The sequence below is a fragment of the Mastacembelus armatus genome, chromosome 8 (genome assembly GCF_900324485.2).
Source record: "Mastacembelus armatus chromosome 8, fMasArm1.2, whole genome shotgun sequence".
Classification (NCBI taxonomy): domain Eukaryota; kingdom Metazoa; phylum Chordata; class Actinopteri; order Synbranchiformes; family Mastacembelidae; genus Mastacembelus; species Mastacembelus armatus.
In genome coordinates, this window is record NC_046640.1 from 15,447,452 (window position 1) to 15,467,177 (window position 19,726).

A 19,726-nucleotide genomic window follows, 5' to 3' on the forward strand; every position below is an offset into this window, starting at 1 on the left:
CTCTTTGCTCCTATGTGTGTTGTTTGTGAGCAAGGGCCTCATTATTGTGCTCGCTGTTCTGCGACTCTTCATTCTCAACTAATTAGCACCATATGCACACGTGGGTGACACCTGGAGCTAAAAATGGATGACGATAAGCTTTTTCTTTTTACATCCTGAGAGTGAAGATTCACTACCATGGGAATTAGTGTCTTCTTTAGCTTGTCAGTCAGTGCTGTCTGAATCTTTTCTCAAAGTTTAAGGATGAGAAGGTGAAAGGGAAGCTAAGAAGAAATATTCAATAGTGAAATAATCACTGTTTCTTGGTAAATAGGATCAATTCCCATGAGAATCACTTTGGGAACTTGTTGGGAAGTTTCTGTCATTGTTTTTGAATGTGAGCGAAAGGCTCTTAATTGATTTTATTGTAAGAAATTATTCATGACAATGACATCTGCATTTCCCAGTCAGTGCAGTTTCAGCATCTCACAGCTCCCATGTGGCTTCACCTCAGTTTGCCCTTTTTATTTCTGCTTCTCTTTTCAGGAACACCAATGTGGCTTTAATCACCATCTGCACTGCACTTATATTATCCACTTTATTTAAAATAATTTCTCTGGCTTTGCGTTAAACTTGGCCACTCTTTGAATTATCACAAGAGCAGCTAAAAATCAGGCTTTTTCAGATCAATGTAAAGCAGTTATTAGCTCTATATTTCCTGGTAACTAATTTAGTCTAAAAACAATTTCAGATAGGAGAGTTTCCATTATTTGATCCTTATATTGCATAAACAAGGCATTTTGCAGGTTTTAAAATGTAACACAATTCATGTAAAACCCATTTTATGGTGAAAAAAGAAAATGACTTATGTGGTGATTATATAATTAGCGATAATTGAAAAATAACAGCTCAGTTCAAGCTGAATAACATCTCTGGTGGCAACTTGACTGGAAACATTAAGCGGAAACATTGCTAATATGCTAATTATATCAAATGAGTATGGAATCATGTCAAGCAATTTAATGTGGATTCAGTCTTTTTTTGTTTCACCTCTGACTAGTTTGCTATATTACATAATCTCAATTTATTGGTCAAAATTGACTCAGCAGTCAGTCATGATCAGTGCTAACTTATGTATTTTTGAATTAACCATGTATTTTATGAGGCTTGAAATGTATGTAGGTGCCAGACAGTGGCATTACTGTATCTGAGGCTATTCAGAGGATTTTCGTTTTAACACTTCTCAGCATGAGTGGTGAAAACTGAAAATAGAACAGCTTTATGAAAATAATATCCCTGTAGTGTCTCCCAGGTGACGTTTTAGAAGAATGCACTCTAGCCCACTGCAGCTGCTGTTTATCACAGGTTAAGAATGAGCCACAGGTGTGCATACCTGCCTTGGTACTGAATGTTTTTCTTCTCAGAGGCAAAAGAAAATGAGTGGTGTTTTATAACATAATGAGTTCCTAAAGGCCTATAGGTCCTGAAATCTGGTAAACACATGTCTTTTAAATGGCACATTCTTTTCCAGCAGAAGACAATTTAGGTAATCTTTTACTAATTGAGCTTCTTAAGACAACAGGTTCTGCTACAATGTGTGGATTGTTGGGGGTAAAGTTAGTGTTGGAAAGCCTGTCAGAGTAGGGAATTCTCTGTGTGTAGTGTTGGCAACAGCAGGAGGTTGAGTTTACTGTTAGCATAGTGTAGATAAGGTCATTAATCAACCTGTCAGTCAGCTGCCCCATGCAGACAGTGTGCCAGAGGTCGACAGATGGGCTGTGAACATTGAAATGATACCCGATGTGTAAAGGAGAAAAGCCTCTCCATTGGATAGCATGTTATACACTTTACTTGTCTCATTGCACATTTATGTCACTTTAGGCTTACACCTGCTTCTGTATCACGGTGTTTTTATTCCACTCCTTGTTGAATTTACTAGTATTATGATTGATTTGATAAGTTCTTGCAGTTGATGCAACAAACTTTTAGATATCACACCTTGATTATAGTACACCAAGAGTACATAGCCTCCAGTATTAACATATGGTGAAGGATTCTATGATTACCAGCAGATGATGAACATAACATGCCTCACACACATGTGCCTTCCAAGTGAGGCACATGTGTGTGTGAGGCACTGTGCACAATTCATACTTGTATACAAATGCGTAGGGGCACTTTGAAGATGTGAAGCCTCTATGATGTGGTTTCAGGGAGGGCGTAAAGCCAGTGAACTGTATCTATGAAAGAGCCATAAGTGACAACAGGGACTGGAGGGCTGGACAGGGACTGGAGGGCTGGGTCAGGCTACAAAGATTGAGGAGCTTCATGGTGTCACCATCAGCATGGGCATAATTAGCTGTTGTGTGCTGCTTCTCTGTCTAACACACTCTCTCTTCATAAGGAACCCCTCTCCTAAGAATTGCCTCTTTGTTTTTGTGAAGCAGGTCTGGTGTGCAGATTCTCACCAGGTCTGGGTGTCTGAGTTATAGCTCTGCTCAGCAGCATCATTCTTTCTTCTGTTGTTGGTGCACTGCCTTGACCCATGGATCATGTGTGGATTTAAAGGAACAAGCCACTATGTGCATCTCTAGAATATTCATTGCTTGAACTTCAACCACAATAACCATCAAAAATCCCAGATATCACCAAACACACTCACTCCTCTGGCTGTCTAGTGCTTCTATTGGACTGAAACGATTCAGGCTCTGTGGTTCAGTAATGATGTTCCAGGAACCAACAAGCTCTGCATGGTGTTCTGATCCAAGATCAACCCCTGTGGTCTTGGGTAGTTTTCCCAGAGGCCGGCTTCTTCCAGTAGGCACAGTGCAGTTGGTGCCAGTCCCCCTGCAGTGTGGTGTAATTGGGTTCAATCTGTTGTCCCCCAGGACCCAAAGAGTGGCGACCACAGCCTAGACTGGCTTGGCTGGCTGGTGGGATGTTTGACTGTGGCCACACAGCTCAATTAGCACTATGGCTCAATAATCACAGTCTTTCCACCACTTCAGTGGGTGATTTCACAAGCTGAACCTAAAATCACAGTATAAGGTTACTTTACTGCATCCTGAAACCTAGTTTTAAAACATGTTAAAGAAGCCTAGTTGGAAAACATGTTATTTTTATATATGATTCATATCTCTATAAATATTATTACACATCACAGTGGGATTAAGGGATTGTTTACTCCCTATACATTTTACACCTGTATTTCTGGTTGCTTTTCTAGGTCTGAAAATGTATCTCTCACCAGTCTGTTATGGTTAGGCAGATTGACTTGGCTTAAGTCATCCAAAATAAGCAAAATAAAACTTTTTTTAAAAAGTGATCGTTGGCTAGATCTGTTAAGTGAATGGTGTGAATGGGTAGAAGTAACCTCCACTGGATCATGGTGTGTAATGGTTTTTACACCGGCTCCCTCAGATTCCTCAGCAAATACACATGCTGGATAAGGTTGCTGCACCTCTTCACTACAGGATGTGTGGTAGTTGCAGTGCAGTAGAACAGTCTACTTTTGAAAGATTTATTTCAAATTGACAGACCATAGTGTTTAGAGGTATGCCTACCTTCAAGTGTGTTATAGTCATATGGGCAACACATAAATCAGTACAGTGACATTTGTTTTTCTATGTAAACAATACACTTTACATTCTTAGCTCACCTTTGTAGATACTTGCTGATAAGGATAAAGAAATTCATGAGGAGTATATAACTACCAAAATGTTGAAAATAGTCCTTATGTACCCAAAAATTGTTATAATTGTAGTGAATTAATTTATGTGATCTCAGAGGTGCAGTGGCAGTGGTGGTGTAGTTGCGTAGTGCCAGCTCTTGAAAGCCTACACCTGTGAGAAAGTGGGGCCTCATGTTCTGTAGTTTGATCTTGTGCTTTTGCATACAACTTCATTTTTTGTGCTTTATGTTTAACTGCTCATGGACAAAGAGCACATCTTATATTTGATACAACCCCAAATACTCCTTCTAACCTATGCTCTCCTCTTTGTTTTTACTACTGTCACTTACAGTCCAAAAGTGAGTTAATACACTCATTTTTCCATCTACCTATTTTCCCCCAGTAATTTATTTTTCCATGGGGTATAATGATTCCTGGGGCCAATATTTTTTTCCTGCCCTGTTAAAACACAGGGTGACATCTTTGTGGCTGATAGTTGGTGGTGATTAGTTTCTCACAAATTCTTCCTGGTGCACAGAAGCTTAGTCAGCTCTCTGTACATTCAAACAGAAAGATGTAATTGTTGATAAAGAGAACAAATTCTTAAAATAGGAATTTAATAAATGAATAGTGAACTGTTTTAATTATTGATTAATTGTGCAATGCAAAAAAATACATTGTGTATTTAGGAAGCTCTTATGAGCATTTTATGGACCAAAGAACCCATAAATAATAATATATTTTGCATTCCTGATAATGTGTAATAAGAAGTGTTAATATAAGGACTTTAAATGTGGGTATGATGTCGCTTCCATTTGCTATTTAATCAAAGTTGCGTATGAAACATGATTTATGTTTTGAGTTTGTTGTTTACACTCTATAAGGCCAAAGGTGAAACTGCAACAACATTCATGACAGCATGGCATCTGCTGCCTCAAAATAAAGGAAATATACGACTTATAAAATATAGGACATGTAGTATTTGGCGAATGTGTAGGATGAAATCGAGGCCATCCCTCCCTGATTCCTGCATGATTGATGTGCCTTGTGCTTAAAACCAACATCCCTTTTATTACTCTTCGTCTCTGTATTATCTGTCTCTGTGGCCTAGCTTTATCCTTTCACGTTAGCTCCCATTAAGACTAAAATAGCATATAACAGCAGAAAAAAAGAAATTCCAGACTTGTGCAGACTTGTGGATATCCCAGTGGATCTAGCTGGATACTATATGTAACTGGGGATCAGTCCAGTTTGTATCACTGGACCCTCTGCAGGGGTTGAGGCCTGTTTGCCTGGTGTCTGCAAAGCAGGTCTCACTCAATAAGGTATGTTCATTGTCCTGTTGGCTTTCAGCTAGTTGTTACTGCACAGTGCTTTTCATTTGCTGACACAAAGGAAATGAGACAGGGGGGAGAATGACTGCAGGCAAGGCAAAAATAAAAAAACTATGATGACAGGAGTAATCTGGGAAGTGAATCAGCAGGCTTTACACGTAACTGAAACTTTTACTTTATATTGTGTTATTATGTATTTATGTATTTTGCAGATAGAAAAATGGTTGTGTACTATATTGGATGACATCCTTGTGCATTGAGTACAAGATCCTTCACATCCCTCACCCTCACATGTCAGAGGGGTCACATCTCACTTTCATGCTGTTACAGCTGCACCTAAGGATTTATTCTGTGTTGTCATTCCCTTAGATTACACTCCCTGCCCAGCTTCTGACCTTGCACATTCATTTTCATCTTCAGGAAGGGAGAGAGTGGAGAAAAAAAATCAAAGACTGGCTTGTGGCTTCTGGACTGGAGAAATCAGTAAAATGTAAGATGGTTCCAATTAAGAGAGAAAAAATTGGTGGCAGACAGCAGAGGAAATGAAAGAATAAAATGGCCAGTTTGATTTCCATCTTCAACCCCCCCCCCACAGTTCACTCCTTCCACCCCCTGCCCCCATCCTATTTGTAAAAGTTTGTCTGCCCCTGTAAAGTCAGACGTTAGTTCATGATAGAGAATCCTTCTTCAGAGGTAAAACCCAAATGGCCCATGAAGACAGAACAGGATGGAGAGAACCCAGTAATTGTTGTAAAGACTAATTAGCCTTAGATGATGAAAGGACTAAGAAGGGAGTCTGTTTCAGAGGTTATGAAAGCTTCAGGGGAACAGTTATTGATTAGAGGAATGGAAATTAAAGGAAAAAATGATGACTGTAAGCAGAGTGGAAAAACAGAGAGGAAAGAAAAATGAGGAGCATGCAGCTGGGCCTATATATGTTGTAGTGTCCCAGCACAGCAGGGACAAAAAGGAGGGATGATGTCTGTATGATAAATATTAAACTACTGCTATTAATCAGTTGTCTTAGTTTAGCATAAGGACTGGAAATAGGAGGAGCGTTAATCTGGTTTCCTAATGTTCCTTTTTTTTAATTTGGATGTAACTATGAATAAAATTAATCAAATAAGATTTTAATTATTTATTATTGAAGGTGCTCATAAGTGGTGGCCATTGCCTTTTGGTGTCTACCCTTCTTGCATTCGTTGTGATACTCCTGGCTAACTGTTCTACTTGATTTGTGTTTACTAGACAGGTGTGAGAGCGCTATCCATCATATCAATTTGCAAGAAACTACATAAATGTACAAATCCATTTCCCAAAACCTTAAACTGTTCCTTTTCCTAAAACTGCACCAGCTACAGTAAAAATAAAACAAAAACTGTAAAGTCAGCGGTTGATAATTTGCCCATGTTCAGCCAAACAGGCATCAGTTTTATTATGAAAAGACTAAGACATGCCAATGCAGAAGGCAGAAGTGAGTTTGGTCGTTTTGCAGCAGGAGCATTTGATGGATCTTATTTCCTTCAAACAATCTTTATCTGACTGGTAAATCTGCCAATATACTGTTTCATAACACTAGTTGGAGCTGAGAAAATAAGCACTTGTTCTTCTAGTACCTTACAGCGCTACATTAATTTTTTCACTACTGGCAGTCATTGTTAAATACTTCAACCCCTACTGATACGCTGATAAACGGTGAGGTGTTAGGAGGGACAAAAAGAGAGTCGGTAAGTGACATAGAGGGAGATGCAGAGATTGGGATAGTTCCCATATGTGCATACAGACACCTGATATTCGTCCCAGTGGGTGAATCAACATTCTCTGTGAGTGACACAGATGTGATCTCCGTCTGTTGAAGTTCACAAGTTAAATAGCTGAGGGAGAAGGACAGAAAGAGATGAAGTGATCCTCATTTGTTTATATTGGGAGAGGACACTTAATAGACCCATAAAACCATAATTGACCAGACTGCTGACTGGCATTTTCCTGTCTACATCTCTGTCTGCAAAGTGTTTAACCCTGGTTGGTGCCATTTCCATTAGATTAGCATTCTCACAACCTGCTACACTTTTTAATCCAGGTCCATTACTTATACTGCTTAGCAGTCTAAAATATGTGTTCTCACATATTGATGCAGACACCTGTGTTGATAATATTTTTTCCCAAATGCGATGTCATCTCCTCTCTGTTCTTGAGTGTATGTGTGATCCAGTCATTTGAGCAGGTGTAACTGATTCTCTGCTTGTCCTGTGAATATTTTCTTAAGTCATGAACCATTTCTCTTTACTTCTTTTCCTTCTGTCTGAATTCCATCATTTTGGTTCTTTTGTTTAACAGCTAAGGAAAAGATTTGTCTTATTCGCTCTCTTTTTTCACTCCCTCCCCCACTCCTGTTTTCCCTGTTTTTAAGTATGCCATGATCGATTTGTAGCATGTCGGTCAGGTTCAGCCATGAGGAGGGGGGTTCTAGGTGAATGGGATTTGAGTTAAATTTACAACTGCAGAGGAGAGATACTGTTTGGCAACATTTATATTCACACACACAAGGTCCAGATGTTGTGTCCTCTGGATGCCCTGTGGTCTTAGTGTAGTTCATGAACAACTACCTTATACTTCCTTAAGCTGAAACACTGTTTATTGGAAAAAGTTAAACAGCACAAACTCCTAGTCCACAGTTGAACTTCTGTTGCACCAGCTGCCAAGCCTTAATGGCATTTCATCTAAAAGCTTAAAACTGTATATGCCTTCAGATCCAGGTGAAGGATGACATTGTGGCAGTGTGATCTTTGGAGCATGTGGAGCTGTTGTGAGTCCTGACTGGCTAGGCAGTGTAATAAAGGCCTGAGGGATGCTGTAATGGCAAAACTAAGCTTGTCTGCTCCAGAGCCGGTTCACAGAAAGGTGATATATTTCAAGTATCTTTTCATTATTGAGCCCCTGAATTCCATTGACTTCAATGATTTCATGATTTTACAGTGCCTGTATTCATTTCTGTGGCACAACCATTTGTGGTTTTAATGTTTAATGAATCTGTGGAAGGTTTTGTCATGAAATGCAGTATACAATTTTCCCTTGAGAATCCTACGACCTTTGTGATTCCCTAAGTTTTCATCTAACCTGTTATCATCTAGACAAATGTTTTTATTTATCCAGTCCTTCGCTTTATGACCAAATACACACAAAACCTCAGTTTTACTTTGAGTTTAGTGCCCATTACCAAATATTAGCATGCTGAATATGTTAAACATTATATTTAGTCAACATCGGCATGTTAGTATTGTCATTATGAGCATGTTAGCATAATAATGTCAATATTAAGTTTAAACCACAGCTATGCCTAAATACAGCCTTTTCTTAGTCTTGTTTCCCGGTAAGGGTACTGTGATGATGGACTTGGAAACAGACTTCACACTGACACAAGCATCTGGTGCTCAGTGATGGATCAGCATGGCTAAATATGGGAAAAAGTGATGATGCAGAATTTATAGTGTTTATTTTTGCATATAAATTGAATGCAATTGAAGTCACCTCCTGTTACCCAGAAATATGAATCAGATGCCACGTGTTGCTCCTAAAAGCAGCTCCCATGTTAAGACCCTGGCAGATTAAAATAGTCCAAACTATTGTTCCTAGTTTGGTCAGAGTGCCAGTTCTGCTCTGTCTTGCCCCTGGAAGGAAATAAACCACTGGTGCTGGTGCTCAATGGCAATGAATTCTCTCTATGCCTGTTTATATTGCACTGACTCTAGCCTTTCTGCTTCCTTCTCCCATTCTTTTCTGATCTATCACTTTTTTGGAGTTTTTTGTTTACTCTGGATCTGTCCTGTACATCTGTGCTATTTTTCAACTGAGTCACTTTCATGGACTTATTGAGGCAAATATGAGTTCCGTTACCTGCATGAGGCATACCTTCTGACTGCACTCTGAAGAATTATCCTCACTCACAGCTTTAGGTGTTTATTCAACCCAGGACATATTATCAACTCTGTCACTGCTTTGGTAGCATACCTTCAGAAACGTGTTTGAGAGCCAGGTCAGTAGAGTGTTTTCTAATCCCTTCTAGTGGATAAAGCTATTTGGGAGCATACCAGTGACCAAAAAACATCTGCGTAACATTCAGGTGGTGTCAGATAAAACACTGGTACAGACAAAGATGTATCATCCCTGAGAGAGGTGCAGAAGTGCACATCTGAGAAGGTACTTTGTAAAACCGCGATTTCATGTCAGCTCATGCGCCCAATATATGTAGCAATGTTAAGTCCCATTATAGCCGTGAACAATAAATTTAGTTTGAACCACCAGTGGTCAATAGGCACACATTCATCTTCTCATCTGCTGGTGATTTATCATTTGTTCTGCTTCACTGACAGGGATTGTTCCAGCACAGAAGTATTGGCCTAAGATATACATTTAGTGGAAAAGTCTAACACTTTGGAGAATACTTGTCTTACATCTAACCCACAGTTAGAAGATGAGATTTATATCCAATTTAAATGTATGCATACAGAACAGAGAAATGAGTAATATAAGGTATACAGCCTTGTGTTGTTTAAAAAGTCTTATTGCTTAACCCCAATAATTCACTTATTGTCTCTTATTCATTTAATTTGTACCAAGAATTAGAAATGTAAAAGTAGTTTTTTGGTGAGTTATGTTCTGCATGTGCTTACTCACTGCCATGAGGAGTTACGGATCAAGACTTGACTTATCCCTCAGTGTAACTCAGTGTGTCATTTCTGCATACCTTTATGTCCTAGGTGAGATAAGATTTATTTACAATATACTGACATAGAAAGCTTTCTGTGAAATCTGTAAAATAAACAGTAATTCTACGGACTAAAAATGACCACCCATATCCTCTGTCCTAAGAATTCCTGCAGTACTCACAGCAAGCTAACATATCATTTATTGTCCACATGTACCAGCATAGGAAGCACCCTGGTGTGGATCTGGCAAGCAGTGATGAGTCGTTGAATTGAGAAAGTTTTAAGAAATTTAAATAACCAGACCCCCCCCCCCACCATGATTCCTGCTGAGCAGTTGATACTCAAACCACTTGGCCAGGCGTGTGGCGAGAGTGACGTCAGAAAGGAGAGAAAAGGAAGTGGAGTTTGACTCAGAATTAATAGAACCCACATGTGTCTCTCCATGTGCATGTGTGCTTCTCAAACAGAATTTAATATTGTGTGTTCATCCCTTTTTGTCCAGCTGTTAGTGTCAGTTGTAGCTTTGGACAGTGCCCATTGGACTCAAATATAGTCATATGTTAATTGGGGTAGTGCACTTCAAGGCCCTGCAGCCTGCATAGTGTTCTTGGGTGTAATATACAAGCTTCACTTCTTTCCCTTTTGTTTTTTAACAATTTCTCTTCTGACATTAGAATGAGACAGCACAATCCATCTCTTAAATTGTGAGTGTTAAGCCTTGGAAAATAAGCCTCTGTCTTCTTGCCATGCACAGGCCGTGTGCCTCAGGGTTAACATGGTCATAAAAATGACAGCAGTAATTTGGAGAGACACAGCAGGCTGATGGGCTAATGGCTTCTGTTCCAGTGAAACCTCATCGTTGACCTCTATGCCTTATGGGAAAGCTCAAAGTAACTCTAGTATTTAGTACACAGATACCAGGGGCTCAGTGACTGGCTGTGGCTGTGACACATTAATGTAGTTAGGACCTGTCATATAAACTCAGGATTTGAATACATGGTAATTTAACAACTAGAATGTTTTTCAGCCTTGTGTAATTAATCTCTTTGTTTGTCCACACCTTCATAATTACAGTAAATTACTTGATTCATTAGCATTCAAGTGTTGAGAAAGATACACATCAAATGCTGCACAATTTACTTCCACTCTTTTTTTCTCCTGTTAAACATGTTGCCTTTCCAAACATACACATTCTCTGTTTTCAACATTCACAAGTTTTTTTCACCATTACCTTTGACAACATGTCTCATTTGTATTTGAAGACCACCTATCAAACCCAGACTGATGGTGCTGTTTTGACACATATTCCCCATGTAAGCAGTGTAGCTAAGTCTAAGTACCATGATAACATGCCCAGATGCAGTTTGGTAATTTAGGCTGCACTCGAGGCAGAAGTCACCTTGTTGGCTATATCAACAATAACAAGTGCTCCTTTCATTGGACAAGTCCTGGTTTGTCCATATGGGTCTGTCAGAGGTATCTGAGAATAGTCTGTTTTCCTTCCACTCTCCTCCCTGTAAATCATCTGCACTTGTGCCTTCTCATCTTAATCTAGATCTCAAGGTTTGGTTTAAATTTAAGCTTGACTATTGTGACACCAACTTAAGCAAGTCAGCATCAAGTAATCAAGTAAGATACACTTAATTTGTCTTGTTGTGTTAGGAGTATCTGAGTGTTTTTTTTTGTTTTTTTTTGTCCCATAGAGTGCCAAGAGTCTTCAGAACAACAAGGATTCCCGCATCCAGTGGGCCAGAGACGACCTTTTACTGACCACTGGCTTTGATATGGTAAGAAACTCTTACACATATATATTTTATACTATTATTGACTGGTTTAGCCTGATGTGTTTGCTCTGGGTCTCTGGTCATCAGCTTTTGTGTGTGCCTCTTTTTGTGTTCATTAATGTCTCATCTTATTGTGTGCAGATGCGTAGTCGAGAGGTGAGGCTTTGGGACAGCAGGAAGTTGAGCTCTTCCATCAGCTCTGTATCACTTGGCACTTCCAGTGGGTGAGTACTGCATCAATGAGCAACTACTCTCCCCTGCCCCCACCCATCCCATAACTGGCTGGCACTCTAATCTCTTTAATGTCAGTCAAAAAGAGACGAGTCATGAGTTACAGGGCATACGGGCATGTGGACCTCCCAGAGTTATGACAGTGTCTTTGGACATTCCAGCCATTTTTCTGGTCAGAGCCACACAGACTTCTCTCTATCAACAGGGAGCAGTGCGTGTGTGTGTGTGTGTGTGTGTGTGTGTGTGTGTGTGTGCACACGCACGTGTGCATGTGCACCTGCATCAGTCAGCCCATAACTACAGCAAGGGGTCATGCAGCAGGAGTAGCCACATTGACACTTTTCCCTTGTCAATTCTGCTTCTGACCTTCTCCAGTCGCTGCGTTGGTTTTTCCAAACATGCTGCCGAGGACCAGAGGAGAGTGGGAGCGTGGCCAGGCTCCAGAGAGGACAGGAATGGAAGTAGAAAGGGAACAAAGGGGGTGGAAGTGAGGGCTCTTTTGTCAGATCCAGCTCATGCATTTTAGTGCTATTATAAACAGGTTGGCAGGCCAAGTCATTCTGAACTAGAGCTGACCGGACTTTGCAAGGTCATACAGCATGCTTTTGTGGATTAGATTAATTTATTGTTATAAAAGGCAGCGAGATAGCAGCACAGAGAGAAAGAGAAAGGTGTTTGTTTTACAGCTATGGCTGCACCAATTCCACATTTGTTCTTTGTCAGAGGCATTTAAGAGTCTGTGCCTACCTGTGGTTGCAGCAAGGACCAGCAAGTGTCCTTCACAGTTATGCAAATAGTGTGAGAATTTTTATTAGCCCAAGACCATTCGAGAGAAGCAGTCTTTAAGGAATGGCATAGTTCTTTACTTCGCTGTGGGATCTGTGTTTGTGAGAGAGAGAGGAGTTGACACAGCAGGGTCCTAAATAACAACCTCTGCTCCCCCTCCTCCCTCTGCCCTCGTGTTTGCCGCTCATCTCCATTTCGTTCACTTCCTCTTTCATTGAAGCGAGACAGATAGTTGCCTGTCTAAGTGCGTCTTTGGAATCAATTGCATTGTATAGTGCCAGCATACAGTTTATGGAAGTTAAGGATATGTGATACTACCCTGATTTTTGCCCAGATTATTCCCATGTATCCCATAACTAAATGTTTGGAAAAATCAGTGAGCTTTTGTAAACATGAGGAACACACCAGGAGCTGGGTATCTGTAGCAGTAGCAGTGATAATTAGTTAATTTTAGTGGAAGGTTTTCTTTCCTGGTGTCTCTGCTCTTAGACAGAAGAATGTTGAGGTTTGCTCAGAGTTTGTAGCTGCTGTTCTGTGGATATGATGATTGTGCAACGTGAAGAGAATGTGTCAGCAGTGTGACGATTTCTACTGAACTGTCCTGTTCATCTGGGGACAAGCTGTAAAGCATTCCTTTGTATTAAGCCACTGTCTGGTTTTCTCTGAGTCTTTCCACATTTTCTTGAATAAACCAAAGAACTCATCTTGGATAAATTTAATTTACTTTGAATTTGAGACAAGTCTTTTGGTTTCCTGCATTTGATACTAGTTCATTTAAAGTACTGTGATTTTTCCCTTGGATGTAATTACTAGGCTACATCTGCAGTGTGTCCTGTATTAAATCAGTTCAATCATGCTCTCATATTCCGGGATGGTGGTCAGGATAGTGTGTCAGAGAGCTGTCACTTCAAGGCCACATCCCCTCCAGATGCTGCAGAGAAGTACTGATTGAAAACAGGTAGACAGTCAAGTGACAGATGAGATCTTGCCCTTTACTGCCGTTCTTTATCTTAATTAACTTTTCATTTTTACATGTTCACTGCCAAAATATTCACTCCTCTCTCTCCTAACTTTTCTTCTACTCCTAATAACAAGGTCAAAATGTTTGTTATTGCTGGCTGTTTACTCAGTTTAACTGTATCCTTCTTGAATCACTATTTTATAGTTCAGCTGGGACCTATAGGCTCGTGTCTGGGCTTCTTTCCAGTAATTCTAGCCACACTTTATTCAGTATCTCGCTGTGTAGCTTCTTAGGTATAGGCATCATACTGCCACCATTCAGCCTAAATCCTTCAAAATAAAACAACAAAGAAAAAGTCACATCACAGTTTGAGCTGTCCTCAAGTTCCTTTTGTGCTTCAGGGTTTTAATTCTTTGTTTCTGGTTTGTTATCATTGTTGTCATCATTTTGTTTTGGTTCAGCATTCCCTTAGTGCATGCTTCTTGTCTATGAACAAGACAAAATGCAATACTAGAAAATGAGACCTTGGTTGTGTTATTTAGTACTCAGTACTTTACTTCTCAGTACTGAAGTGTGTACATTAAATAGGGATTATGAATAAGGGCATGATTTCAGGCACTTCTCTCCAGTTTTATTTGCACTTGAGAAGGAGCAGATTAGGAAGCTTAAAGTCAAACATCCTTAGTGGAGCATTTCCTCCCTGTCATTTAGGGCCTAAGGTGCATGTAAATGTGTTATTTTTCTTTTGACTGTTTTCAATTAAAAGGGCCCTATAACCATGGTGTGTAATTGGAGCAGCAAGTTGGCTTGTACGGAGTTAGCTGTGCTCATCCACAACACATCAGTAGGACTTTTTTTTTGTTGTTGTTGTTTTTGGAGTGTCACAACATAAGGAGACCTGGGAGCATGAGCCAGTAAAATGGGGTTGTGGGTGGAATATAATTTGGATAGAGAATAATGGAGGGGAAATGTTTATTTTTTGGTTGGGGTTGAAATGGAGACTGAAAATTTGAGGGATGGAGGGTGATGAGTGTGAGAGATGTTTTTAACTGTGCAGAGGTAGCTATTACTGCAGGCCTGTTTTCCATACAATCTGCAGATCTGGATATTGGAAAACTGCATAAATCTTGGTGTCCTGTTCTCTCCCTTATACTCTTCACTGTGATGTGAAGCGGAATTATAATAATGAGTTTAATTGGGCCTCTAAACCAACTGCAATCAGTGAACTTTACAACTGGGTGTGATTACAACCAGCTCGTTGTGTAAAAGCTTGAGCAGAGATGATGATTATTATTAATCCCCAGCTTTAGCAACTACACACACACAAAACACACAGATTCCTTACACAGAATTAATAAACAAACAATAAAGTCTTTATTATATGTGCCTGAGTAGTAGGTTGTAATCATGTCATAAAGCTGACAGGGCATTTTACAAGGGTCACTTGATAAGGATTCAGCATGATGAAACTAACCTCAGAACAGTGCTGGCTTTAACGCTAACCACTGAAATTGTTTTCAGTCACTACTAGTGTGCTGGTCCTCTCCACAAGCACATGGACACATACACATGTACTCATATACACACATACACCTACGATTACTCCTCATCTTGGCATAGCTCTTCTGCTCTGTCTTTTTCCAGGGAGGAGCTTATTAAAACAGATGACTGTGAACTGGTGCTCACCAGCATCCAGCCTGCTGATTGGAGAAGACATACGCCATATGTTCCTTCTGTTTTAGCAGCTCAGTCACAGGTTACACAAAGAACTCACCCTCTGAGACACGCAATGTTGACAGATTAGTGAAGCTTTGCGGTGGATGAATGGGAGTACTCCAGGTGTGATGCTGACTATTTTTCTACTAAGGTCGTGCCTGAGAGCACAGCCCAGCCATTGGGTATAATTGAGCCAAACTCTCTTTAATCAAATGGATTGAATAGACCTACGCCCCAGAGGGGGAACAGCTTTTTACAAAACAGTCCCCCCTTTCTCCCACCCCAGCAAAAGCAGTCTAAAATCAGTCCCAGATGAAGACTTTCCTGTGGGGATTAGGTGCAGCTGCACCAATGCTAGCCAAACCAGACCAAAAATAAAAAAGGTTACAGAATATTTGAATGATAGTTTGACCCTGCTCCTTTCTTACAGTGTAAGAAAATGGAGCCTTATCTGGGTCCACTTCAGAAACTTATGTTGAGGATGGAGATAAAGGCAAAAGCATGATCATCATGTGATCCTCAGGGTCAAGTTGACAGTTCAGCTGTGTAGCCCCTATTTGGCCGCACGTGCTCTGTCAAAGAACCTGAGCTCTGAATTCACAGACAGATGAAACATGGTGTCTGGAATCTGTTAGTCATTTGGGGTTTCAGTTTTTGATTCTGTGGAGAGGGAGCTTGACCAGGAAAAGAGGTTGAAAAAGGAGGTGGGAGTTCTAAAATCCCCTCATATATTTTTTTAGAGATATCATCTCTTGCTTAGCTTCTAGGGGCTTTTCATGGAAGCTCATTAGGCAATCCCTGCCTTCTTTTCCTTTGTAACACCTCATCGAGAAGTTCTCTGTAACTCTTTCAAACCTGTTCTCACCCAAAACAGCAATAGTCCTCTTATTGTTGGACTCTAATAATCAATCAAAAACACAGTGTCTATTCTTCTTTCTTTATCCCACCCATTGGACACTTAGCTATTATTTGTCTCTCGATTTCTCTATAACTTTTGTCTCTAATCTTGAAATTAAAGCAGGGAGCTAAGTCTTTGAAGGTGCTGGTGTCTGGGATTCTAATTAAGTGTTTTTCTTTTTTTAAGAGCAATGCCTAATGGAGCTTTCCAGAACTGGTAAAAACACATGAAAGTATGTGGCGTTTTTGGCAGGCAATATTTAATATAATTCACAGAGGGTTTTGATTTCATCCCGCAGGTATGTGCTCAGCACTCCAGGGATCAGAAGAACCCTTTCTACGTGAACTCACCACAGAAGGAAAAATAGAAAAGTCTCTCCCTCCAAACTTTAGCTACTGTACCTCCTTCCTACCTACCTCCCCCTTCTCTGCTTCCCGTCACCTTTACTTCTCTTTATTTTCTTTTATGGTTTGGGTTATAATTCGTTTTATACACTACACTGGAGATGATTTGTCAGGGGAAGCTGCTCTGCATGACGTGGCAGTTGAGAATGTCTTAATGCTGTTTAGGTAATTGCACAAATGACTCAAAACTTAAAGCCCTTTTTTTGGAACCTAACTCTAAACTGTCTTGAGTTTTGGAGTTTGAGATAGTATCAGAATTCACTTTCCATCTTTACATAAACAGCCACAGAGTTCCACTTGCAGCTACATATACTGCTTTTCTCCAACATCTGGAAAATGTCTTTTTTCCTTTTTATTAAAATGCAGTGGCAGTAACTCTTGTGATCTTTGCCCCAGCAAATGTCTTCACGCTGTTTGGGACGATCATATGCCCATTTCATTTAGAGATCCTGCAGATGAGTGTCTGATAGAGATGAAAGTTGGGTTGGCAGAGGACACAGGGCTAAAGTGGAACCAACAGAAGCCATTATTCACAACACATGGATTCAATGCTGGGAGATAAACAAATTCACTATTAAGTGGAAGGGAATAGTATTTGTGGATGAGCTTCAATGGCAGGTTGACAGAGGGCTTCCAGACTAGGAGGACTTGAGTGAAAATACACAAGGTTGAGTTAGTGCCTCATTTGTCCTATAATTTTCTTTACTTTGAGTTTTTTTAATTTAATTTCTCTGCCATGCCTGTCTTTATATTTTATCCCTCTTTATACACCCCCCTTATCTTCCTCCATGACTCTTTCATTGCGTGCATGTGTTTTATAAGACCCATGATTGTCCCTTTCAAGAGAATCAGGAACTGTGGTGTGGCAGAGCTCCCGTTTTTAAATCTTTCCTTGCTTCTGAATGCCAGTTCATCTCCTGGATGCCTGCCACTTCTCTGTGCTGTGGTAGTAAGAACAATTTGAGCGACAGAGAGGAGTGTGTTTCCCATTACTAGCTGGTTTGCTCTGCCCTGCAGCCTGCTCCCCCATGCCCTGCAGCCTCGCTTCCACTGCTGCAGATTGGCAGCTTGTCACTTCACACCTCATATCCTTACAAGGAATAATGAAGTTAAAATTGGAATTAAATACGCTTTTTTATATTCTGCATTCAGTGCCTAGTCAAGTACATTTCACTGTTTGACATTGAAATAACTGTTTTTGCTTTGGCTGTGAGGTTAAGATCCTCCTACACAGTAATGTGCTGTATTGTTCAGTGATTTTAGAATAATCTGTGTGAAATTTGTTTCTGTGTAATTCTGTGCTACTGCTGTGAGAAGTGACAAAGCCAAAACCCCACCACAACTACGTCTTCAAGATCAGACTTTCAGGATTAAGTTTGGGTTTTTTTATTTTCTCCATGCTTTAATCTTTCCATCACACTGGTACAGGTTGATTTTGTCAAGTCTGTCCATTGATTCACCTTTTTAGCTGCACTTGATATAACCTTCACTTGTTTTTATTGAGACTTACTGTGGGTTTGCCTTGCTGTAAACTCTAAAATAATGCTGGGTCCTGTCCTGAAGATAGTCACAATTATTCTCATGTTGATGTCCTCTAGACTAGCTTTCCATGGTCACGCAGGTTGTTTGTAAATGCTCAGCATTTCAGTAGTACGTTCAGAAAATGATCAGTAAAATAGAGCAACCATTTTCAGCCAGCCTTTTAATGTCAGGCAGTAACGTTTCCCATGTATATGTGGTGTATGTAATACCAGTACAGCAAATACAGCCCAATTCTCCTTCTTTTTAAGGTGTGAGTGAGCAAACTTTTCCTATCATATAATAGAAAGAACAGGCTAGGTGGATTGTCTGCTCATTGTATTCTCTTTTATGATCATGCTTCCATGATTGAAACCAGTGATTGTGGACCCGTCAGTGGCAGCCCGGATATCTGAACAGGAAACTCAAGAAAACAGAAGGAAATTCCTTAAAATTAAAGGGGCTCCCTGATTGGTCAGTGGCAGGTGGGCCACATGTGCTTCTGGATGATGTCACTTCCCATGTGGGCCCACAGTGTTGGAAACATGTCAGTGAGGCATGCTTAGTTTAATGGGAAAAGTGCTCAGGCATGCCACCATTCACATTGTGTGTGTATGTGTGTCTGTCTGTGCATCTGTGTACTTTCACCTTATAGCTCTATATGATTGTATGTTTTATTGCCTCATTGTGTTTTCATTGTAATGATACACCTAAGCTTGAGCCGTGCAGCTGGGCGTAACGTGGACGTATGTACTGTTATGTCTGTATATGTGCACACGTTACTGAGCATATTACTGAGCAAGTAAGTGAAGATATATTTATTTATTGGGCCTTTCAAAACAAATGTAACAACGTGCTTCTCAAACAGTGACACCACAGAGGAAAAGAGAAGGGAAAGGACTGCACAGCATCACCACCTGTTGAATTTCAGTTTTATCTATGTTAATGTGTGCATCTGTGCAGGTTCACTTGGCTTAAAAAGATTAAAAAATGTCATCATAATGTAATTCATGGGAGAAGAGGTGAGGATGTAGTGGTGACCAAGAAGTAATTTCCCCTTTGTGCAAGTTTAAGTGGGAGAAGAGAAGAAAAGATAAAGGACCCTCAGGGGGAGCACCGGTTGGTCTTTAGTTTGTGTGCTCTTGAAATAATCTCTGAACATTCCTGTTATAACATCTGCTCAAATACCTCACTATGTGGCCAGCTAGCATTATTACAGCAAGGTCAATTAGCCAGCCAGCTATTGTATGTGTGCTTTGTGCACCACTCTGGAGGGCAGGGAACCAAAGAGCTGGGGGCAAGCAGGGGGTAGAGGTCTTTTAAGAGCTGTTTTTCTTGCAGAACGGTTTGCTCTTGCAACAATAGATGACAACAAAAGAAGACTGTTAAAGGTTACGTTTAAGACTTCCTTAATTTAGTACAAGACAAATTTAACATCTCAGTCTGCCATTTTCATGTACTGTAGCAGTTGTTAAATGGTGTTGTTCGGCCTACTATTGTTGCCACAGTCACTGGTGCAGGCATATGATTGTGAAAAGGTGTTTTTCTGTGGTGTGCTGTCTCCCATAAACTTCGCAGAGTTTTTAAGCCAAAGCTTCATTGTATCACACTTTGCATGCATGTGTGTGAGTGTGTGTTGAAGGGGTAAAGAGCACAGGTGTCTCTCACATAGCAGCCCAACCATGAGCTGAAGGTGCTGCATTCCTGCTATCAAGCCAGATCAGTTGGATCAGTCAATC

At 40.3% G+C, this 19,726-nt stretch overlaps 1 protein-coding gene across 1 annotated transcript in view; it reads left to right on the forward strand.

Annotated features, from left to right (window-relative positions):
• The window catches only part of coro7 (coronin 7), a 91,265-nt gene that overhangs the window by 15,257 nt on the left and 56,282 nt on the right, over positions 1-19,726 (forward strand). Inside the window, exons 8-9 of the mRNA XM_026325873.2 lie at positions 11,393-11,476; positions 11,615-11,697. Coding sequence (XP_026181658.1) covers positions 11,393-11,476; positions 11,615-11,697 — 167 coding nt within the window. The remainder of the gene's footprint in view (positions 1-11,392; positions 11,477-11,614; positions 11,698-19,726) is intronic.